Below are 25,499 nucleotides of genomic sequence, written 5' to 3'. Positions count from 1 at the left end.
TTATTTTTCATGGATTGACAAATTTCAGGATTTTCGTGGATCACTCAATTTTCACTTAAGCTATCTGCTATTTAGCATATAGGGCTAGTTTTGGTAATGTTAATTTTCAAGGATAAAAATTTTGCAGAAAGCCAAGCAACTGTGAAATTTTGTCCTTTGAAAATTGTATGTGTACAGTGCGTGTGAAAAATATGTCTAAATTTGCTAAAAATGTATAAGTGGCTGTACATAGCTATTATTAGGTAGAATGCTAATAATGAATCTCTTATATATAACAAATTATTGTATTGTGTACTAAGATGTTATATACTGTAAATATAGGAAATTACTATGTTAACTAATTGCAGGTTTAGGATGCTCTTTCCTAACTGAGCGATGTGTTGATAAAAGAGTGTTCCCTTACTTGTGTGATCCAAGTTCAGATGAAGTGACATGTACTTATGACCACTTGTCTAAGGTATTGTCATTGTGAATATCAGTGATATTGTATCAAGTCCGCTTTTGGTACAGGGCACCTGCACTGCTACAAGGCGTGGTTTTGATGGTTGTCCTGTAGTACTTGCTGATGAACCAGAAGACTATTGTCGTACTGATCGGCATATAAGAGTTAGTTGTTAACCTTGTGTGTGTCATGATAATGAAGTCATCACATATTTCAGTGGAAAAGAGATGTGGAAATTTATGGCAGTAATTCAATTTGTGTGGATACAATACAATCCCTGCCTTCTGCTTCATGTGGTACCAATACATCAACATTGCCACTCTGTGTGGAACAAGAATCATTTATAATCAATGGTGCTAATCAGTATGCTGTATATCTAGAAGGTATGCAAAATACACTGTAGTATTTGTTAATAATTTATTTGTTTCATGGATTTCCCCATTCCAAGAAGATGATCCTTACGGTTGTAAAGATGATGCTAATATGGCTACTGCTGACAACTGGGTAGTATCATGTCCACCAACTGAAGATATAGTATCACGATCTCCAGTGATCAAGACTAAGTTACCTGATCTGTCACCTGCTACTGAAATTGGTAAGCAAATTGGCTAATATTAGCTATGTATGCATATAGCATGCATGTATTCATGCTGAAACAGTTAAGCTGCAAAAGGTGAACCTTCAAAAAGCTTTAGTTAAAAAAGCTGTGATAGCAGGCAAATAATGATGGCAAGTGGTGGTCAATTTGCCTACACTGTCAACAATATTGATCTACATTTACAATGTTGCAACCATTTTTGTTTCTACCTTTGATTTCAATCACAAAAGGTTGCACCGATTGGCAGCGGTGGAGGAAGTAGTTGATGTGAGGGGGGCTGACCAGAGTCTAGAATCTCTGGCAGCTGGGGGTGCTCCTTCCAGATGCTGTAGCCATTTTAGCTTTTACAATGGCTCAAAAGTTCACCAGAATTAATTTTTAGGTATAATTTTAAGCATTTCTGCTAAAACACCAACTTTCTTAGCCTGAAGTATTTAAAACAGGCTATTTGCAGTTAATAAAATTATGTTGACTACAGGGTTAATAAACATACAATATTTATGTATGCATTAAAAATAGCCTTTAGAAGACAACTAAAAAGTATTGGTATAGTGGTGATGTTCCAACTCTCATGTAAGAGGTCAGTGGTTTGATTCCTATTGAGAGCAAACCAATATTTTTTTCATTTTAAGACTACTTTTAGGAACACATTTTTTGACTACTCTATAGAGGTTATTTGTTTGGCTTCACATTAAATATTTTCTGTATAATTACAGGTTATCTTTGTGAATGCGTAAGGCAAGATCGAATTACAGGCCGAAGAATGCTAGTGAAAATAAGAAAGCTGTGGTGCATTTGTTATATTATTCATTGCTAATAATATCACTTCGCAGCTGGAAGAAACAGGGCCATTAAACTCCAGCTGCTCACTGGCTTGTAAACCAAGTTCCCTTTATTCCCACTCTTCACCTGATGTAGCGATTTCCCTCCAAGTCTTTCTTCAATTGTGCACAATTGCAAAAGGCTTCGTTTTCTTGCATGGGTACTATTAATTTTTGCCTCAAAAACATGGTGTCTAGTAACTGTTACTAACTTAAAATGACATAAACAGATAACCTTCTATTTGCATATTTGAGCATTCTATTAGAGTTTATTGATCTTTTTCATAGTTTTCAGTCTCACTGAAAGAAAAATAATTTTGGTGAGATATCATTCCGAGGAAGGATTAGCCCCCTTCCACAGGCTTCAGCCCCTAGCCCTGCACTTTCCACCGCCTATGCTGCTTGGCTGTTTTGGCATAGATACAGTATCACTTACTATTTCCAAGCCCCATAATTGTTGCTGGTACCATGTTGGCATGTGATCATGTGTCATTATTCTCCACCTTATTCCTTGACTGATGCCTCCAAGTGTATTTTCACACAACTAATACTTTGTTTGTTCCTATGTTTATTAACTTTTTACTGTATGTAATGAGACTTATTTTAGCACTCTACATTGATAGAACTGTTAAATGAAAACCTTAGGTAGAAACAATTGGCAGCAGCGACAGTGGTTAGGGCCTTGGGAGTTTAGATTTAGAGGTGCATGATGTAACTCTATTATTATACAACTTGTACAAGGATTTTGTGCACTTGAGTGACTGTTTTGGTAGAGTATTTCAATCATGTTTGTTACACAAGTTTCGATTGGTTATTGTAGTTGCTTTATTTCAAACCAGAAACAAAACAGAGAAGGTTCAAATTATGATGGCTAACCTGATGGCTAATTATGATGGTTATCTTTTTAAATACAGAGTAAAAGGTTTTATTTTAATATAGCAAAACAGCAGAATTAATTAATACTTAGATAACTGCCATGCAGAAAAGATGGTTGGGAGCATTACTGTATCACAGCATTATACAGTGAATTATTTTTATTAACCACAGAGATCACTTGTGTGCACATTAATAAATAATTAATGTTGTGAAGCATGATGATCTTTCTCTGCATTGTAATAGTGAAAAGGAGAGAGTGAAGCATCCTATTAAACTTACACTGCAAAGCAATGGGAGTCGGGCATTATTGCATAGATACGTAATTGTAACCAAAAGAGGAGGAGGCCATTGCTCTGCTGTATGAGTGTATGTGCTAATTTAAAGATCCCAGGCTGCCCTCCTAGACTGCAAACTGTGTATATTACAGCTAGTGTATATTAAGTCACCACCTGGTCTGGGAGTTTTCCTAAATTCTATAGAATTCATTAACAAGTTTCTGACTTCCTGCTTAACAAGCTTTTAGTAGCCTTCTTGCAGATCCTTAGTTGGATAGTGAATATTAAACCTCAAGAGTAGACTTACAAATAAAACAGTAAATTCGTTAAAGTATTACAGTAGGTACGTACTCAAGTACTCATTAAAGTACCCATCATTGCCACCTGATTTGATATCACACTAGAAGGCATATGTACTTTTGTTAAAGGCTACATACAGTGTTATCTATTCCATAATTTAATGTTGTCACAACAGCTAAGTAGGTATTCCCGCAAACACTAGACACTCAGAAATTATGTAAACCTAAATTGTGGCCTTAACTCCTGCTACAGTGTATCTACACAAATGGCCAGGGTTGGGAGACTAAAGTTAATAAGTCTGTGAGGTAAACTACACAGCATACTTCTGTGTGTCTTGATACTGGTGTGGTATACCAGCTTCTTGAGTCACATTTCAAGAGACAATACAGTGTACCTCTATAGCGCACAATGTTGTGAATTTCTGGTCTATGAATTATTCATTACTATTATTGTACATGTAATTTTTGTAGCTGGACCACAAAGTAGAACATGTTTATCTGAGGTGAGGCAGCTCCTCATGTACTGTAGTGTATGATATTGCAGAGTATAGAAATCAAACCTTCAATTTGTCTCCTGTAGTTTTATTCATTTGGATTGGATCATGGTGACTCTGCTTTACCACGACCTACTGCTGGTGAAGGTAGTTCTCCACCTATTACTCTAACAAAGCCTATTCAGATATTTAATCAAGCTTACAGGAAAGTTTATGTGAGTACTTATCTATATTGCCTTTTCAATAGATGTATTTAATAATTCTGTCTGTATGTACAGATCAATGATAATGGAGTTATCAGTTTTGACAGTCGTTATAATGTTCGTACTCCTCAGTCATTCCCTCTGAGTAGAACTAAGATAATTGCACCATACTGGGCTGATGTTGACACTAGAGGAACTGGACAAGTGCTCTATCGTCAGACCACTGATCCTAGTCTCCTTGCTAGAGCAACCAGTAAAATAAGAGCAGCTTTTCCTACGTCTAAAGATGTTACAATACAAAATCTGTTAATTACTACGTGGTACAAGGTTGGCTACTACTATCAAAAGTCTGATAAAGTAAGATTTGTTGATATAATTATATGTAGAAAGAGGAATGGTAGTTCCTCCTAATTCATATTTATCATACTTGTAATGAAAGATTGAAATACCCTAACAGAGCATTCAACCACTCTTAGTGGTACAGTCAAAATTTAAACCAGGCATGCACCCGCAGCTAGTTCAAGGCCAGCTTTGGGAACAAGCCTGTTTTCCTGAAGTTGTGTTCCAAAAGGTGTGTCTGTATGTTTGTTTGCTTATATTAATTTTATATTTACTTGTCTTTCTGCACCCATGTGAGCAAATGGTTTATGCTAAAAGTAACCTGTATGTGAGAAATAAAGATTGTACAGAGCCAGTATTATTTACTTTCAGATTTAGCTTTGAGGTGGTTATTTGTGCCAGCTTGAAATACAGGTTAATGATTTTCTGAAACAGAATGTAGTATGAAAGCCTTTCAAGACAACCCAAAAATATCATATCGAGCCCCCATAGATATCTAGCCCTATAGGTTACCAGAAATAACAAATCAGTTGTTTTGAAGTGAATTCAAAGGGGTGTGTATTCTGTACTTACATTAACCTAAAAGTGTCAAGTTTTTCTTTAAAGAATTCAAGTAAGAAAGTGTGATAGACAAACAGTCGAGAAGATACTTCTGTGCATATTTGTAGTTTACAATTGTTTGTTTGAGTTGCACTTCAATAACAGTGCATAGTAACATAATCACAGAATTACAAAACAATTCATTAATTCTGAAATACATTAAATTACATATTCTATTTATTTAAGTTAATCATAGAATACATATTGTAAACTAAAATATACACAGGGTTGATTAAATACCTACAGTATTTAAATTGTATCAACTACAGTCATAGGCAGCAGAAAGTGGGGAGGCTAGGGGACTGAAACCCCTTTGATCAATGATATCTTGCTGAAAAGATTGGCATACTCTAATAAAATGTGCAAGCACCCTAATAGAGCAGTCAAAATGTTTGTTTCTATAAAGTAGAAAAATGGAAAAAAATGTCTACAGTACTAATTGAACCATTAAACTTTTAATTGATAGTTGGTGTCTTAACAGTGTACCAAGTGTTTCCAGTTGCCAAAAGGCTGTTTTGTATCACTTAAAAGTTTATAAACCATGCAGTCAACATTGCCAAAAGAGTTTTTACTAACTACAAATAACCTGTTTTAAATACGTACGTTTGACTAAAAAACGAGGTGTTTTAATTGAAATGCTTCAAATCATTGTACCTATAGTGGTGCTGATGAACTTTGAGCTATAGCGGACCCCAAAGCTGTAGGTCTACTTTACCAGGCATGATCAGGCGGGGCTTGATCAGGTGCTATCGGGCGAGGCTTGATCAGGCACTATCAGGGGGGTTTGATCAGGCACTTTACCAGGCATGTGCGAAGCTGTAGCTAAAATAGCTACAGTTTCTGAGGGCTACACCCGCAGATCCCCTGCTGCCAGAGATTCTATACTCTTGTCAGCCTCCCTACAGTGTACTTCCTCTGCCAGTGATTTAGTAAAAGTAGCACAACATCAACTTAATTAAATTGTAAATGCTTTAATGTATTTGTAGTAGTTAGCACAGTAAAATAATTGCTCTCAGAGCTTCTAAAATTCAGGACTTTTTTTTGGGGGGGGGGGGGGGGGGCATGTCCTTTTCCTCCAGAATGACATGCCTATATGTTATATTTCATTAAGACCATTGTATACATTTCATGGGTACGATATTTGCCACTCCTTACCCTGTTAAACTGCTACAGTTATATCCTGCAAAAAAGCTCATTGTTGAATACTAGTCAAAGCCTTGAAAACTCTCACAAGACAAACGTAGCAAGTTATTTACTTTTGTAATCTGGTACAACATATGTTAATATACAGTGAACACTTGGTTATCTGAACCCTAATGTGTCTCATACAATGGTAAAAGTATTCAGATAAGTGAATTGTTCAGATACCCGAAGCCCACACATTTATATACAATATTATATCAAGACACATGGTAGTGTGTCGTGCGGCCCAAGAAGCCGGCGTGCCACCCGTGAGTATATTAACAGGAAGAAAGAAAACGCAATTTTCACACCTATGTAGCTCTGTGATCCCTTAACCGATTGGAACCAAATTTGCTAGAGAGGTGCCGGCCAGTAAGGGGAGTCTACACGCCAAATTTGAAGAAAATCGCTCCAGCCATTTCCGAGATACGAGCGAACAAAATTTCGTTTTAATTTCTTCGTTTTTTTCTACTTCTTCATTTCGCACACTTCGCAAAATCCGCCATAAAACACGAATGCGTGCTTGGATCGGGCTGAAATTAGGCACACTTAAAGGGCTCATTAAGGCGGATCTCTGTACCAACTTTGGTAGGAATCCGATGAACATTCAGGGAGTTATGACCGATTATTTGCTTAAAATAAGGTCGAAGGTCTGTCACGCCTACAGGGTAAACTCCTTTGAAGAATCAGTTGAAAATTGATATGTAGATGGAGCAACCATCGTAGGAGTGCCTTTTTGTGGTTTGAAAGGAATCGGGATAAAGACCATGGAGATATGACACAAAACCGACCTGTGTCAAAATTACGCGATCGATTTTTATGAATAAAAAAAACTATTAGTTTTCGTGTCTACCAGGCAAACCGCTTAGAGCAACGAGCTGAAAATCAGTATGTAGCTGGAATAATCATCATAGAAAGTCCTTGCAGTAGTACAGAAGAATCGGATTACAAACCACTGAGTTATGATTCGAAAGACAACTACGTGCAGCAAATGCGAGATCGAGATACTCTAATAGAACAGTCACCCTAATAAAGCATTCAGCTGCATTTATAATTTACTTAATTATATTACATTGAAAGTTATTCTGTAGGGAATTCAGCTAAAAACAAGTCACCCTGTAGTCAGATCAGCCAGAAGAAGGTACCTAATAGAGAGTTCAGCTACAAAGAAACCATCATGTAGAGAGTTCAGCTCAAACAAAATGCCCTGTAGAGAGATCAGCTAGAAGAAGTTACCTTGTAGAGAGTTCAGTTACAAAGAAACAATCATGCAAAGAGTTCAGCTGCAAACAAATGACTTCAGCTGCAAACAAATCACCCAGTAGAAAGTTCCGCTATGAACAGATCACACTGTAGAGAGTTCAGTTAGAAACAAGTCATCTTGTAGAGAGATCAGCTAGAAGAAGTTACCTTGTAGGGAGTTCAGCTACGAACAGATCACCCTGTAGAGAGTTCAGCTACAAACAAATCATCCTGTAGAGAGTTCAGCTACAAACAAATCACACTGTAGAGAGTTCAGTTAGAAACAAGTCATCTTGTAGAGAGATCAGCTAGAAGAAGGCACATTGTAGAGAGTTCAGCTACAAAGAAATCACCCTGTAGAGAACTCAGCTACAAACAAATATTCCCTGTAGAAAGATCAGCTAGAAGAGTTACCTTGTAGGGAGTTCAGCTACGAACAAGTCCCCCTGTAGAGAGATCAGCTACAAACAAATCACCATGCAGAGAGTTCAGCTGCAAAAAAATCAATCACTCTGTAGAGAGTTCAGCTAGAAGAAGTCACATTGTAGAGAGTTCAGCTGCAAATAAATCACCTTGTAGAGAATTCAGCTACAAACAAATCACCCTGGAGAAAGATCAGCTAGAAGAAGTTACCTTGTAGAGAGTTCAGCTACAAAGAAACCACCATGTAGAGAGTTCAGCTGCAAACAAATCATCTGTAGAGAGTTCAGCTAGAAACAAGTCACCCTGTAGAGAGATCAGCTAGCAACAAGTCACCCTGTAGAGAGTTCAGCTAGAAGAAGTCACATACACATTGTAGAGAGTTCAGCTACAAAGAAATCATCATGTAGAGAGTTCAGCTGCAAACAAATCATCCTGTAGAGAATTCAGCTATGAAAAGATCACCCTGTAGAGAGTTCAGCTAGAAGAAGTCACCTTTTAGAGAGTTCAGCTACAAAGCAACCACCATGTAGAGAGTTCAGCTGCAAAAAATCAATCACTCTGTAGAGAGTTCAGCTAGAAGAAGTCACCTTGTAGAGAGTTCAGCTGCAAATAAATCACCCTGTAGAGAATTCAGCTACAAACAAATCACCCTGTAGAAAGATCAGCTAGATGAAGTTACCTTGTAGAGAGTTCAGCTACAAAGAAACCATCATGTAGAGAGTTCAGCTGCAAACAAATCACCTGTAGAGAGTTCAGCTAGAAACAAGTCCCCCTGTAGAGAGATCAGCTAGAAACAAGTCACCCTGTAGAGAGTTCAGCTAGAAGAAGTTACCTTGTAGAGAGTTCAGCTACAAAGAAACCACCATGTAGAGAGTTCAGCTGCCAACAAATCACCCAGTAGAAAGTTCAGCTATGAACAGATCACCCTGTTGAGAGTTCACGATCAGTTAGAAACAAGTCATCCTGTAGAGAGATCACCTAGAAGTATCACCTTGTAGAGAGTTCTGCTACAAACAAGTCATCCTGTAGAGAGATCAATGCAGCTAGAAGAAGTTATCTTGTAGAGAGTTCAGCTACAAAGAAACCACCATGTAGAGAGTTCAGCTGCAAACAAATCACCCAGTAGAAAGTTCAGCTATGAACAGATCACCCTGTTGAGAGTTTAGTTAGAAACAAGTCATCCTGTAGAGAGATCACCTAGAAGTATCACCTTGTAGAGAGTTCAGCTACAAACAAATCACCTGTAGAGAGCTCAGCTACAAAGAAATCATCATGTAGAGAGTTCAGCTGCAAACAAATCATCCTGTAGAGAGTTCATGCAGCTATGAAAAGATCATGCTGTAGAGAGTTCTGCTATAAGAAGTCACCTTTTAGAGAGTTCAGCTACAAAGCAACCACCATGTAGAGAGTTCAGCTGCAAACAAATCACCCTGTAGAGAATTCAGCTACAAACAAGTCTCCCAGCAGAGAGACCAGCTAGAAACAAGTCACCCTGTAGACAGATCAGCTAGAAGAAGTTACCTTGTAGAGAGTTCAGCTGCAAACAAATCACCCCATAGAGAATTCAACTACAAACAGATAACCCTACAGAGAGTTCAGCTAGAGTCAAGTCACCCTGTAGAGAGAATCCTGTAAAGAGTTCATCTACGTACAAGCATATCACCCTGTAGAGAGTTCAGCTACATTTCAAGTCACCCAGTAGAGAGATCAGCTGCAAATTATCCTGTGGGGATTAATTGACATGTAATAAATATATGCAAGAGTTCATAATATTTATAATGAACTCTTGATATTTGCATTATATATATATAATTTGTACATTTACTGATAAAATCAGAATGAGTTAAAGTATTTATAAAATCTGCTTCATCTTTTTGTATTTCCTGTGGTAAAGAAAATTATATAGGTTAAAAAGCCCCAAAGCTGGCCATAGGCCGGCTTTGGGGTATACAAATACAAAAAGAAGTGAAATCTAATCAAAAACAGCCAAGCTGTAAAAATGGAGTGAGGCCCTTGAAAAGGCTATGGTGAAAAAAGATGTGAAATCCAAGGTGGCGGCCAAGAAATGGCTGTGATCGTAGGTTAATGGTAAAAATTTTAATAACGACAATTCAGGTAAATTTTGTGCCAATTGACCAAGCGGCACCAAATTCATCTGAATTGTCGTTATTAAAATTTTTACCATTAACCTACCATCACAGCCATTTCTTGGCCGCCACCTTGGATTTCACATCTTTTTTCACCATAGCCTTTTCAAGGGCCGCACTCCTTTTTTACAGCTTGGCTGTTTTTGATTAGATATATATATATATATATATATATATATATATATATATAACTCTTTTGAAATACCGTAATAGAACATACACTTGAACTCGAAATATTCTTATAGAACAGTTATTTTCAGTTTTGGATAAACAAAGGTATCGATAAATGAGGGTCGGATAACTGAGGGTCAGTGTACTACTACTACTAATCATTACTTGTGATATGTGTGCCTGAGTAAGTTTCGTTATCAATTCTTGTTTAGACCAACACATTCCAGTGTGTACTAGCCACTAGTGGAGTTGAGTCATTTGTAATATTCCTATATGCTGATGGGAGAATACAATGGACTACTGGTGATAACTCTGGTGGTAATGATGGATTTTATGGAACTGAAGCTGTAGCAGGAATTAATGCTGGTGATGGTGTCAACTCAATTACCATTCCTGGATCACGAAGATCTGGTATCATTAACATTGCCCATACAAGCAATGTAGGGATACCAGGAGTATGGATGTTTAACTTTAAAAGTATGTACTGTATCATAAGAAAAGCAATTGTAGCACCGGAGCAACTTAAAATGTATATATAATATATACATACACATCATAATAGTGTGGTAGTACTGTATATTAAGGATCATGGAGATGTGGGTTATTCTAGCCAAAATGTCACCCAAAAACCAGCTTCACAATACCATCCTGGCACCTTGGCAGTGCTGGTTAGGTATAACCAAGCCCAAAAGTGCCTTCAGTAGACCCTAAATGCTTCTGCAAAATTAAAAAATAATATTCAATTGTCTTCTTGACTGACTGACTGACTAACTACCTGTCTGCCTGCCTGGATACCTGCCTGCCTACCTAATGCCTTTAGATAAACATAACTCAAAGGCTCCTGGCTTGATTTCTCACTGTTCAACGTCGCTTGAGCCCAACAGGTACCTTTTGGCAAACTGCAGTATGTAAAATACACTCATCATGGGCTTACCTTTGACCTCTTTGTGTCCCATTTCTTTTTGTTGGTGGTGGTGCAATTGCTACCCTACAATTGTAAACATAAATTGTCCATATTTCTGTGATGACTGAATTGATTATAGAGGCACTTCTCCTACTGTTCTTTGTTTGTAAATAGCTGAAAGCAAAGCGTAATGGTGACTTCACTTTCGAGCCAATAATTTTAGTTACATGGTACACGTGTTCAGTCAAAAATTTAATATTACCTCTGGCACCATCCTTTCAAAATGATGCATGCAACAAAGAAAAAAATACATAAATTTTCATCGAGTCATTACTCAGTGTAAAATTACGCATGCTATGAAGAGAAGGTATGCAAGTTTTTTTCAAAGAAGGAAGATCCAAATCAATTAAACTATGCACCATCTTATTTGCCTGCTCATTAGAAGATTACAAAAATGTTTGTTTCATTTTTCTAGCCCCAGTGGTGTATATGTCATGACCGTTGTCATTTCTTTAACTATTTGTACCCATATGTATAAGTGACTGCAGGGATAAATCTATACATTGGTTGATTTACTAATCCATGGTGAACATTTTAAGCGAAATTCCAACATTGTAGATTAACCCAAATGGAAGTTATGGCTGCAAATATAAGTGCCCGTAGTTTATATTCAGTATAGTCACTAGATGTCCTTGCTTCTTGCTATAGCACAATAATTCCAAACGTACTCACCACAAAAGACCGAAACTTTGGTGATCCATTCCTTGGACACTGTAGAGCAAAAAAAAAGAATGTTTTGCAAACCAGGAGTACAGAAATTCATAAACAATATTTTGCATGTATAGAACTGCTGATATCAAAGACATTTTGTTAGCACGCTGTATTTTTAGCTTCTACAAGAAGGAGATGCATGGAAAGTGAAAAGGTGGCCCTCCACAAGTACTACCCTAAAAATAAGTGCATTTCTTTCTCTATGGGTGCATAAAGTAGTGGAATTTTGGCATTAGCGTGCTTCTTTATGCACCCACAATAGGTAGAGAAAGGAATACCCTTCATTTTAGGGTTATACGTATTTGTGGTGGGCTTCCGTGACTAACGGGGATGGTCAGGAGGTTGCTTCTCGTTAATTCAGTTTTTTCCATCTCCTTCATTAGGAGCTAAAAATACAGTATGCAAATATCACTGATGTCAACTTCACAGTACAGTTCTACACGTACAAGATACTTGTGTAAGAGTTTCTGTACTTTAGCACTGGTGCATTTCTTACAGAAGCATGAAATCTACTGGTGGGCATAGCTGAATAATAAATGGAAGGAATTCAAAATTATCGTAAGGTTCATATTACCTCTATGCTAAAGATATCAAAACCATTTTGGTAATTCATTGATAACTAATGAACATAGGTATATTATAAATTTGAAAAAAAATAGCCATTGTTTTCTGGAAGCAAAGCACATTGTTCAAAAAGTGTATATTTTGTGCAGGCATTGCATTTATTACTAAGCATACTATTAGCTGTAGCTCTCATACCGTTAATCCTACATATCTCATTATTGCAGGATAATTGCTTCTTAGTGTAGGCTACTTTGTGATACAATAATCTGTAAGCTGATGGATTTCCATGAAGTGAGTGGCAGCTGTGCAAATATCATATTGCCTGATAATTGATTTACTCTAAAAAGAGAAAAAGTGGTCTACTCATCATTTAGTATACCATATTAAACCACAACATATTCTTGCTGCCAAAATTTCCGACAAAATTTTCTTAAAGAAACATTCTTTGCCATTCTACTTGAATGTTTTCTTCACTATTACTCTATAAACAGTAACAAACTTCTTCTTACTACAAAACCATGCACTGTAACATACATTGTGACCATATTGCTATTATGCAAAATTAATTGTGTGATGCAATAAATAAATTCTTGTGGTGACTTATGGCTTTTTCATATGGCTACTGTTAACTGAATTTCCTGTATACTGTAACCTTAAGAAATGCAATGATGATTAATGAATTACAAAATAATAAGAGTCTAGATGAATGATGAATTACATGGAATCAATGTTGTATGCATATTATACAAAACTGACCAAGTCATACAGTATCATACAGTACGATAGGGGATGTGGGCGTGGCCTATGAAGATAAATCAAGCCAAAATTATCTTTGCAAGCCCTTCACGGCTACTTGACAGTATTGGTCAGGTATAACCAAGCCCAAACATGCCTTCAGAACAACCAGAAGCATTTTCGATTAGGTGCTACAAAATTTAAAAAAAATTATTTTCGCGAATTTTCTACTGCCTCACTGCCTGCCTGCCTGCCTGCCTGCCTGCCTGCCTGCCTGCCTGCCTGCCTGCCTGCCTGCCTGCCTGCCTGCCTGCCTGCCTGCCTGCCTGCCTGCCTGCCTGCCTGCCTGCCTGCCTGCCTGCCTGCCTGCCTGCCTGCCTGCCTGCCTGCCTGCCTGCCTGCCTGCCTGCCTGATGCGTTCAGTCAAGCGTAGTGGAAAATTGGCTACAGCTACAACCTTACTTCGTTGGCGGAAATGCTTCGAATTTCATGGAGATGAAACTTTTAGTATTTTAAATATCCTACAATGTATGTGCTATTGCTTACTGATTTTCCTTTGATCCGTCTTTATCATGGCCATTGCTCATCAGTAGGGCTTCCATATCAATAGGGCTTCCATATCAATAGGGCTTACATAATCATTGTGAATACACGTGTTCTCGCACCAAACTTTTAGAATATGTTTGTGATTTGACGTTTGGTTTATACAGGACCTATCGTACGTCGTCGACAAGATACACGCACAAGACATCTTGTTTAGTATTAGTGTGTTTGTTGTTTAGCAGCTAGGTTTAACTGCTTGCGTTTCTAAACGCATTTCTTTGTGACTAACACATTCTTCGCTATTACAGTATTAACACTTCTTTATGTATCCTTGCATGTGCTTACTATTGTCTACACAAGTCAGCAAAACCGTATACATACATGATTGGAATAGTCAAATAACTATCTAAAGCTGTTAACACTTTTAAGTGTAAAATGCATATACAAAACTTCTAATTCAATGCATGAATAATAATGTATTAAGTGCATAATCTCATAGAAACCCTGCATATTATGTTTTGTCACAATTCCTTGTCAGTTGTCAGTCACTCCAGCAGCATCGTCCTTATGTGCAATAATTACTTATTGTGTTCCACCATATTCCCACTACAATGATCAATGTGTACTGTATAGCTAATCTATGATAGGTACAAAGAAAGCATACCGTATATGACCGTATAGAAGCCCGGGTGTTTATTTCCTATAAATCATTTTTGACCCGGCGTTTAAACGAGACCGGCGTTAATTTGGACCCGGGCGTTTATTTCTTACTAGCCACTTGTTGAGAATGACAGGTGCCAGTACAAGTACCTACGAAATACGAAATCCATAGCCCATCACGTACATAGACCCATTTGGACTCCTCTGCTGGGTGAAACATTGGAAGTCGGGCGGAAAGATGACAATGATCACGATAAATACGCTATGGCCATCACCAGAAGAGAAGGCATAGTCGAACAAGACAAGACATCACAAGACTGGTGACGAGACATCACTGTATGGTTAGCAGCTGACAAGTTTAGAACCCCTTTCAGTGCATATCATTAGCACCCCGGCGTTTAAATGAGCCCCGGCGTTTATTATGACAGTCCCCTAGCTGTACCCGGCGTATATTTGAGCCCCTGCGTGTATTTGAGCCCAGCTTTAATACGGTCATATACGGTAGCTTATTTGGTAACATCATTGTTAACAAAGTTATAGCTAACGAATGTGTAAAAGGTAGAGTAGAGCTTATCATACAGTATGATAGTAACTGTATAGTAGGGACCACAAATTAGTAGGCGTGGCCCACAAGATAATATCACCCAAACATCAGCCTCAATTTTCCGTTACAACGATGAGGCAGTATTGGTGAGGTAAATCTAAACCCAAACAAGCTTTCAGATCGACCCGAAATGCTTTCAACAAGTTCTTGATTAAAATGCTGTGTAACGGGTTGAACATAGCTGACAACGAAGTGTAATGGTAACTTCACTTTTCACACGATAATTGATATAGCTGGGGCATGTGGTGCCTTTTCAGATGCGATATGCGTGGGGTCACCAGCTATAAAAGTTAACAAACAAGTACATGAAAAAATTTGGAATTTTCAACTAGAGTAGGGACGACAGTACATTGATAAAAAGTACTGAAACAAGTGCATAGGGGTAGTGAACAATACTAAAATACAGTTAAATAATAAGATGTGTTATATCCCTACTATGCTTAAGATGCCATAATGGAAATGCACAGTAGGGATATAACACGTCTTATTATTTAACTGTATTTTAGTATTGTTCACTACCCCTATGCACTTGTTTCAGTACTTTTTATCAATGTACTGTCGTCCCTACTCTAGTTGAAAATTCCAAATTTTTTCGTGTACTTGTTAATTTAATGTTTAGCTAGCTAAATTAACCACATGGGTTGCTGGTTTTTAGAAGCAGCTCAATCAACTTGTTTGCCGACTGAGTATATCACTAAAGAAGCACATAAAATGTCATATGTGGGGGAGTATTGTATGGACATTGAACAATATTATGTTAGCATGACTCTTGTTTGCTTATTTATAGTAGGTCCTCCAAAGATCACAGATCACCCAGCAGATGGTAATGTACCAATGGGAAGAAGGTTGACTCTCTTTTGCAAAGCTAGTGGTCTAGCAACACTAACATATTCCTGGGAGAGAAGAAGTTCTGGTAGTAGGTGGGCTACTGTTAGTAATGGTAACACAGCATCATACACTACTGATACAACACTGACTATTGGAGAGTACATGTACAGGTGTAGAGTGAGCAATGAGGCTGGATCAGTTGTGTCTAATAGTGCTACTGTGAATGTGTACGGTGAGTATCAAGACACACGGTAATGAGTCGTGCGGCCCAAGAAGCCGGCACACCACACCGTGAGTATATTTACAGGAAGAAAGAAAACGTCATTTTTACACCTTTGTATCTCGGTGATCCCTTATCCGATTGGAACCAACTTTGCTACAGAGTTGCCCGCCAGCCAGGGGAGTCTACATTCCAAACTGGAAGGAAATCGCTCCAGCCGTTTCCGAGATACGAGCTGCCAAAGGTTCGATAATTTTTCTTCATTTTTTTCTTCTTCGTGTTTTCGCACACTTGCAAAAATTGCTATAAAACGCAAACACGTACTTCGATCGCCTTGAAATTTGGCACACAAACAGGGAGTCCAAAGGCAAATCCTAGCATGAACTTTGGTGCAAATCCGATGAATGATTCAGGAGTTATGACCAATTATTCGCGCAAAACAAGATCGATTTGTTGTCACGCCTACAGGGTAAACCGCTTCATGGGATGAGTTGAAAATTGCTATGTAGATGGAGTAACCATCATAGGAGTGCCTTTTGTGGTTTGAAAGGAATCGAGATAAGGACCACGGAGATATGACACAAAACCCAACCTGTGTCACAATTACGCGATCGATTTTTTATGAATAAAAAAGTATTAGTTTTTTACGCCTACTGGGCAAACCGCTTAGAGCAATGAGCTGAAAATCGGTGTATAGCTGGAATAATCTTCATAGAAAGTCCTTGCAGTAGTATAGAAGAATTGGAGTACAAACCACTGAGTTATGATTCGAAAGCCAACTCCGTGTAGCAAATGCAAGATCGAAATACTCTAATAGAACAGTCACCCTAATAGAGCATTCAGCTAATTTATTTACTTATAAAATTCTATTACATTACAAGTTATTCTGTAGGAAGTTCAACTGCAAACAGTTACTCTTATAGACAGCTCAGCAAGAAGCAAGTCACCCTGTGGAGAGTTAAGCTACAAATATATCACTGTAGAGATTCAGAACATTACAAGTCACATTGAAGAGAGTTCAGCTATAAACAAGTCATGCACCCTGTAGAGAGTTCGGCTACAATTAAGTCACTCTCTAGAAAATTCAGCTACACACAAGTCACTGTGGAGAGAGTTCAGCTACAAACAAATTACCTTGTAGAGAGATCAGCTACAAACAAAACACTTTGCAGAGAGTTCAGCAACAAACAAATCAACTTGTAGAGAAATCAGCTAGAAACAAATAAACCTGCAGAGAAATCAGTTACACACAAATCAACCTGTAGAGAGATAAGCTAGAAACAAATAACCCTGTAGAGAGTTCAGCTACAAAAAATCACCCTGTAGAGACATCAGCTAGAAACTAATCACCCTGAAGAGAGGTCAGCTACAAAAACACATTGTAGAGTGATCAACTACAAACAAAACACTTTGCAGAGAGTTCAGCTACAAACAAATCAACCTTTAGAGCAACCAGCAATAAATAAATAAATCAACTTGAAGAGAGATCAGCTAGAAACAAATCAACCTGCAGAGAGATCAGCTACAAACAAATCAGCTTGTAGAGGGATCAGTTACACACAAATCAACCTGTAGAGAGATAAGCTAGAAACAAATCAGCCTGTAGAGAGTTCAGCTACAAGCAAATCACCCTGTAGAGACATCAGCTAGAAACTAGACACAATGCAAGGAGTTCAGCTACAAGTAATCACCCTGTAGAGAGTTCAGCTAAAACAAATCAACCTGCAGAGAGATCAGCTACAAACAAATCACCTTATAGAGAGTTCAGCTACAAACAAATTACCCTGTAGAGAGATCGGCTACAAACAAATCAACCTGCAGAGAGATCAGCTACACACAAATCAACTTGTAGAGAGATCAGCTACACACAAATCAACTTGTAAAGAGATCAGCTACAAACAAATCATCCTGTAGAGACATCAGCTAGAAACTAGACACAATTTAAGGAGTTCAGCTGCAAACAAATCACCCTGTAGAGAGTTCAGCTACAAACAAATCAACCTGTCGAGCTATTAGCTTGAACCAAATCACCCTGAAGAGAGATCTGCTACAAAAAATCACCCTGTAGAGAGATCAGCTAGGAACAAATCACCCTGAAGAGAGGTCAGCTACAAAAAATCACCTTGTAGAGAGATCAACTACAAACAAAATACTTTGCAGAGAGTTCAGCTACAAACAAATCAACCTTTAGAGCGATCAGCAACAAACAAATCAACTTGTAGAGAGTTCAGCTACAAAAAAATCACCCTGTAGAGACATCAGCTAGAAACTAGACACAATGTAAGGAGTTCAACTACAAGCAAATCACCCTGTAGAGAGTTCAGCTAAAACAAATCAACCTGCAGAGAGATCAGCTAGAAACAAACCACCCTGAAGGGAGGTCAGCTACAAAAAAATCACATTGTAGAGAGATCAACTACAAGCAAAACACTTTGCAGAGAGTTCAGCTACAAACAAATCAACCTTTAGAGCAATCAGCAATAAACAAATCAACTTGAAGAGAGATTAGCTAGAAACAAATCAACCTGCAGAGAGATCAGCTACAAACAAATCAGCTTGTAGAGAGATCAGTTACACACAAATCAACCTGTAGAGAGTTCAGCTACAAAAAAAACCACCCTGTAGAGACATCAGCTAGAAACTAGACACAATTAAGGAGTTCAACTACAAGCAAATCACCCTGTAGAGAGTTCAGCTAAAACAAATCAACCTGCAGAGAGATCAGCTAGAAACAAATCACCCTGAAGGGAGGTCAGCTACAAAAAATCACATTGTAGAGAGATCAACTACAAGCAAACACTTTGCAGAGAGTTCAGCTACAAACAAATCAACCTTTAGAGCAATCAGCAATAAACAAATCAACTTGAAGAGAGATTAGCTAGAAACAAATTAACCTGCAGAGAGATCAGCTACAAACAAATCAGCTTGTAGAGAGATCAGTTACATACAAATCAACCTGTACAGAGATAAGCTAGAAACAAATCAGCCTGTAGAGAGTTCAGCTGCAAGCAAATCACCCTGTAGAGACATCAGCAGCAACTAGACACAATGCAAGGAGTTCAGCTACAAGTAATCACCCTGTAGAGAGTTCAGCTAAAACAAATCAACCTGCAGAGAGATCAGCTACAAACAAATCACCTTATAGAGAGTTCAGCTGCAAACAAATTACCCTTTAGTGAGATCGGCTAAAAAATCTACCTGCAGAAAAATCAGCTACACACAAATCAACTTGTAGAGAGATCAGCTACAAACAAATGACCCTGCAGAGACATCAGATAGAAACTAGACACAATCTAAGGAGTTCAGCTACAAGCAATCACCCTGTAGAGAGTTCAGCTAAAACAAATCACCCTGCAGAGAGATCAGCTACAAACAAATCACCTTATAGAGAGTTCAGCTACAAACAAATTATCCTGTAGAGAGATTGGCTACAAACAAATCAACCTGTAGAGCGATCAGCTAGAAACAAATCACCCTGAAGAGAGGTCAGCCACAAAAAATCACATTGTAGAGAGATCAACTACAAACAAAACACTTTGCAGAGAGTTCAGCTACAAACTTATCAACCTTTAGAGCAATCAGCAATAAACAAATCAACTTGAAGAGAGATTAGCTAGAAACAAATCAACCTACAGAGAGATCAGCTACAAACAAATCTGCTTGTAGAGAGATCAGTTACACGCAAGCAAATCACCCTGTAGAGACATCAGCAGAAACTAGACACAATGCAAGGAGTTCAGCTACAAGTAATCACCCTGTAGAGAGTTCAGCTAAAACAAATCAACCTGCAGAGAGATCAGCTACAAACAAATCACCTTATAGAGAGTTCAGCTACAAACAAATTACCCTGTAGAGAGATCGGCTACAAACAAATCAATCTGCAGAGAGATCAGCTACACACAAATCAACTTGTAGAGAGATCAGCTACAAACAAATCATCCTGCAGAGAGATCAGCTAGAAACTAGACACAATGTAAGGAGTTCAGCTACAACCAAATCACCCTGTAGAGAGTTCAGCTACAAACAAACCAACCTGTAGAGCGATCAGCTAGAAACAAATTACCCTGAAGAGAGGTCAGCTACAAAAAATCACCCTGTAGAGATATCAGCTAGAAACAAATCATCCTGAAGAGAGGTCAGCTACAAAAATCACCTTGTAGAGAGATCAACTACAAACAAAATACTTTGCAGAGAGTTCAGCTACGAACCAATCAACCTTTAGAGCGATCAGCAACAAACAAATCAACGCAAATCACCCTTTAGTGAGTTCAGCTACAAACAAATCAACCTGCAGTGAGATCACCTACAAAAATGCACCTTATACAGAGTTCAGTTACAAACAAAATACTCTGTAGAGAGATCAGGTAGAAGAATGCACCTTGTAGAGAGTTCAGCAACAAAGAAACCACCATGTAGAGAGTTCAGCTGCAAACAAATCACCCTGTAGAAAATTCAGTTACAAACAAATCACCCAGTAGAAAGATCAGCTAGAAGAAGTTACCTTGTAGAGAGTTCAGCTACAAAGAAACCATCAAGTAGAGAGTTCAGCTACAAACAAATTACCCTGTAGAGAGTTCAGCTAGAAGAAGTCACCTTGTAAAGAGTTCAGCTACAAAGAAACCATCATGTAGAGAGTTCAGCTACAAAGAAACCACCATGTAGAGTATTTAGCTGCAAAAAAATCACCTGTAGAGAGTTCAACTAGAAACAAATCACCCTGTAGAGAGATCAGCTAGAAGAGGTCACCTTGTAGAGAGTTCAGGTACAAAGAAACCACCACATAAAGAGTTCAACTGCAAATAAATCACCTCTAGAGAGTTCAGCTACAAACAAATCCCCCTGCATAGGGATCAGCAAGAAGACGTCACCTTGTAGAGAGTTCAGCTACGAAGAAACCATCATGTAGAGAGTTCAGCTACAAACAAATCAACCTGTAGAGAGATCAGCTAGAAGAACTTACCTTGTAGATAGTTCAGCTACAAACAATTCGCCCTGTAGAAAGATCAGCTAGAAGAAGTCACCTTGTAGAGTGTTCATGATCAGTTACAAAGAAACCATCATGTAGAGAGTTCAGCTGCAAACAAATCACTCTGTAGAGAGTTCAGCTACAAAGAAACCGCCATGTAGAGAGTTCAGCCTCAAACAAACCACCCTCAAACAAACCACCCTATAGAGAATTCAACTACATCAAATCACCCTGTAGAGAAGAAGTTACCTTGTACAGAGTTCAGCTACAAAGAAACCATCATGTAGAGAGTTCAGCTACAAAGAAACCACCATGTAGAGAATTTAGCTACAAACAAATCACCTGTAGAGAGTTCAGCTAGAAACAAATCACTCAGTAGAGAGATCAGCTGGAAGAAGTCACCTTGTATAGAGTTCAGCTACAAAGAAACCATCATGTAGAGAGTTCATCTACAAAGAAACCATCATGTAGATAGTTTAGCTGCAAACAAATCACCTGTAGAGAGTTCAGCTAAAAACAAATCACCCAGTAGAGAGATCAGCTGGAAGAAGTCACCTTGTAGAGAGTTCAGCTGCAAACAAATCACCCTGTAGAGAGTTCAGCTAGACAAAGTCACCTTATAGAGAGTTCAGCTACAAAGAAACCATCATGTAGAGAGTTCAGGTACAAAGAAACCACCATGTAGAGAGTTTAGCTGCAAACAAGTCACCTGTAGAGAGTTCAGCTAGAAACAAATCACCCTGTAGAGAGACCAGCTAGAAGAGGTCACCTTGTATAGAGTTCAGCTACAAAAAGAAGCCATCCTGTATATAGTTCAGCTACATTTCAAGTCACCCAGTAAAGAGATCAGCTGCAAAAAAAACATCCTTTGGGGAATAATGGGCATGTAATAAATATCTAATCAAAAACAGCTAAGCTGTAAAAAAAGGAGTGCGGCCCTTGAAAAGGCTATGGTGAGATAAGATGTGAAATCCAAGGTGGCGGCCAAGAAATGGCTGTGATGGTAGGTTAATGGTAAAAATTTTAATAATGACAATTCAGGTAAATTTGGTGCCGCTTGGTCAATTGGCACAAAATTCACCTGAATTGTCGCTATTAAAATTTTTACCATTAACCTACCATCACAGCCATTTCTTGGCCGCCACCTTGGATTTCACATCTTTTTCACCATAGCCTTTTCAAGGGCCGCACTCCTTTTTTTTACAGCTTAGCTGTTTTTGATTAGATTTCACTTCTTTTTGTATTTGTATACTCCAAAGCCGACCTATGGCCAGCTTTGGGGCTTTTTAACCTATATATGTTTCTTTACCACAGGAAAAAGAAAAAGATGAAGCAGATTTTATAAATACTTTAACTCATTCTGATTTTATCAGTAAATGTACAAATATATGTATAATGCATATATCAACAGTTCATTATATTATGAACTCTTGCATATATTTATTACATATCAATTAATCCCCACAGGATAATTTGCAGCTGATCTCTCTACCAGGTGACTTGAAATGTAGCTGAACGCTCTACAGGGTGATCTGCTTGTACGTAGATGAACTCTTTACAGGATTCTCTCTACAGGGTGACTTGACTCTAGCTGAACTCTCTGCAGGGTTATTTGTTTGTAGTTGAATTCTCTACAGAGTGATTTGTTTGCAGCTGAACTCTCTACAAGGTAACTTCTTCTAGCTGACCTGTCTACAGGGTGACTTGTTTCAAGCTGGTCTCTTTACAGGGAGATTTGTTTGTAGCTGAATTCTCTACAGGGTGATTTGTTTGCAGCTGAACTCTCTACTAGGGCTGAAACAGATATCCGTATTATCCGGATATCCGGATAATAATTTACTATCCGGATAGTACTTTGAAGCCAAGCGGATAGTAATAACTTAAAGCCATTTATCTGTCCAACTTTCTCAACACTAGATGAATCAATTTTCATCGTGGAGAGTTAGCTTAGCTAGATTATGTGAAGTTAACAGCAGCCTGGTAAGTTAATCAGCTTGCTAGCAACCACGCCCATCGCTAAATTACGAAGCGAGGCTGTGAATGTTGCTGAAGAAGTTGTAACAGAATAGGTATTGCCTTATAAGGAGTTCTTTACGACTAGATGTACCTGGAAAAGGTCTTGTAGCAACTGCTACATCTTGTATTCATGTTTTCTCCAGCCGCCAATCTTGTTACAGACGGTGCAAAGTAACACTGTAACATTACCACAAACCTTTCGCTATCATGTTAATGTTTGTTTGCTTCTAGTACTAGTAAAACAAGGATGTTTACAATAAACTATAAAATGTTTGTATAGCAAGTGATGATGTCACTATCCGTAGGATATCCGGATAGGTTTTGTTCAGGATATCCGGATAGTAAAAGTTGCTATCCGTTTCAGCCCTACTCTCTACATGGTGGTTGCTTTGTAGCTGAACTCTCTAAAAGGTGACTTATTATAGCTGAACTCTCTACAGGGTGATCTTTTCATAGCTGAACTCTCTACAGGATGATTTGTTTGCAGCTGAACTCTCTACATGATGATTTCTTTGTAGCTGAACTCTCTAAAGGGTGATTTGTTTGTAGCTGAAATCCCTACAGGTGATTTGTTTGTAGCTGAACTCTCTACAAGGTAACTTCTTCTAGCTGATCTCTCTACAGGATGACTTGTTTGTAGCTGAACTCTCTACAAGGTGATACTTCTAGGTGATCTCTCTACAGGATGACTTGTTTCTAACTGAACTCTCAACAGGGTGATCTGTTCATAGCTGACTTTCTACTAGGTGATTTGTTTGCAGCTGAACTCTCTACATGGTGGTTTCTTTGTAGCTGAACTCTCTACAAGGTAACTTCTTCTAGCTGAACACTCTACAGGGTGACTTGTTTCTAGCTGATCTCTCTACAGGGTGATCTGTTCATAGCTGAACTTTCTACAAGGTAACTTCTTCTAGCTGATCTTTCTACAGGGTGATTTGTTTGTAGCTGGATTCTCTACAGGGTGATTTATTTGCAGCTGAACTCTCTACAAGGTGACTTCTTCTAGCTGAACTCTCTACAGAGTGATCGATTTTTTTTGCAGCTGAACTCTCTACATGGTGGTTGCTTTGTAGCTGAACTCTCTAAAAGGTGACTTCTTCTAACTGAACTCTCTACAGGGTGATGTTTTCATAGCTGAACTCTCTACAGGATGATTTGTTTGCAGCTGAACTCTCTACATGATGATTTCTTTGTAGCTGAACTCTCTACAGGGTGATTTTTTTGTAGCCAAACTCTCTACAAGGTAACTTTTTCTAGCTAATCTTTCTACAGGCGATTTGTTTGTAGCTGAGTTCTCTACAGGGTGATTTGTTTGCAGCTGAACTCTCTACATGGTAGTTTCTTTGTAGCTGAACTCTCTACAATGTGACTTCTTCTAGCTGAACTCTCTACAGGGTGACTTGTTTCTAGCTGATCTCTCTACAGGGTGACTTGTTTCTAGCTGAACTCTCTACTGGTGATTTGTTTGCAGCTGAACTCTCTACATGGTGGTTTCTTTGTAACTGAACTCTCTACAGGGTTATGTGTTTGTAGCTGAACTCTCTACAAGGTAACTTCTTCTAGCTGATCTTTCTACAGGGCATTTTTGTTTGTAGCTGAGTTCTCTACAGGGTGATTTTTTGCAGCTGAACTCTCTACATGGTAGTTTCTTTGTAGCTGAACTCTCTACAATGTGACTTCTTCTAGCTGAACTCTCTACAGGGTGACTTGTTTCTAGCTGATCTCTCTACAGGCTGACTTGTTTCTAGCTGAACTCTCTACAGGTAATTTGTTTGCAGGTGAACTCTCTACAAGGTAACGTCTTCTAGCTGATCTTTCTACAGGGTGATTTATTTGCAGCTGACCTCTCTACAAGGTGACTTCTTCTAGTTGAACTCTCTACAGATTGATTGATTTTTTTGCAGCTGAACTCTCTACATGGTGGTTTCTTTGTAACTGAACTCTCTACAGGGTGATTTGTTTGTAGCTGAACTCTCTACAGGGTGATCTGTTCGTAGCTTAACTCCCTACAAGGTAACTTCTTCTAGCTGATCTTTCTACAGGGCATACTTGTTTGTAGCTGAGTTCTCTACAGGGTGATTTGTTTGCAGCTGAACTCTCTACATGGTAGTTTCTTTGTAGCTGAACTCTCTACAATGTGACTTCTTCTAGCTGAACTCTCTACAGGGTGACTTGTTTCTAGCTGATCTCTCTACAGGTGATTTATTTGCAGCTGAACTCTCTACATGGTGGTTTCTTTGTAGCTGAACTCTCTACAAGGTAACTTCTTCTAGCTGATCTTTCTACAGGGTGATTTGTTTGTAGCTGAATTCTCTACAAGGTGATTTATTTGCAGCTCAACTCTCTATAAGGTGACTTCTTCTTGCTGAACTCTCTACAGAGTGATTGATTTTTTTGCAGCTGAACTCTCTATATGGTGGTTTCTTTGTAACTGAACTCTCTACAGGGTGATTTGTTTGTAGCTGAACTCTCTACAGGGTGATCTGTTCGTAGCTAAACTCCCTACAAGGTAACTTCTTCTAGCTGATCTTTCTACAGGGCATATTTGTTTGTAGCTGACTTCTCTACGGGTTGAT

At 38.4% G+C, this 25,499-nt stretch overlaps 1 protein-coding gene across 1 annotated transcript in view; it reads left to right on the top strand.

Moving 5' to 3' along the window:
- LOC136247132 (leishmanolysin-like peptidase) overlaps positions 1-15,902 on the top strand; it is a 55,633-nt gene extending 39,731 nt beyond the window's left edge. The window contains exons 9-18 of the mRNA XM_066038761.1: positions 348-457; positions 511-606; positions 660-825; positions 891-1,037; positions 3,783-3,814; positions 3,892-4,020; positions 4,084-4,365; positions 10,325-10,589; positions 15,681-15,833; positions 15,892-15,902. Coding sequence (XP_065894833.1) covers positions 348-457; positions 511-606; positions 660-825; positions 891-1,037; positions 3,783-3,814; positions 3,892-4,020; positions 4,084-4,365; positions 10,325-10,589; positions 15,681-15,833; positions 15,892-15,902 — 1,391 coding nt within the window. The remainder of the gene's footprint in view (positions 1-347; positions 458-510; positions 607-659; positions 826-890; positions 1,038-3,782; positions 3,815-3,891; positions 4,021-4,083; positions 4,366-10,324; positions 10,590-15,680; positions 15,834-15,891) is intronic.
- The last annotated feature ends 9,597 nt before the right edge of the window (positions 15,903-25,499 follow it).

Source organism: Dysidea avara, chromosome 1 (genome assembly GCF_963678975.1).
Source record: "Dysidea avara chromosome 1, odDysAvar1.4, whole genome shotgun sequence".
Taxonomy (NCBI): Eukaryota; Metazoa; Porifera; class Demospongiae; order Dictyoceratida; family Dysideidae; genus Dysidea; species Dysidea avara.
The sequence above is the reverse complement of the archived record's forward strand: the minus strand, read 5'-3'. Positions and strand labels throughout refer to the sequence as shown.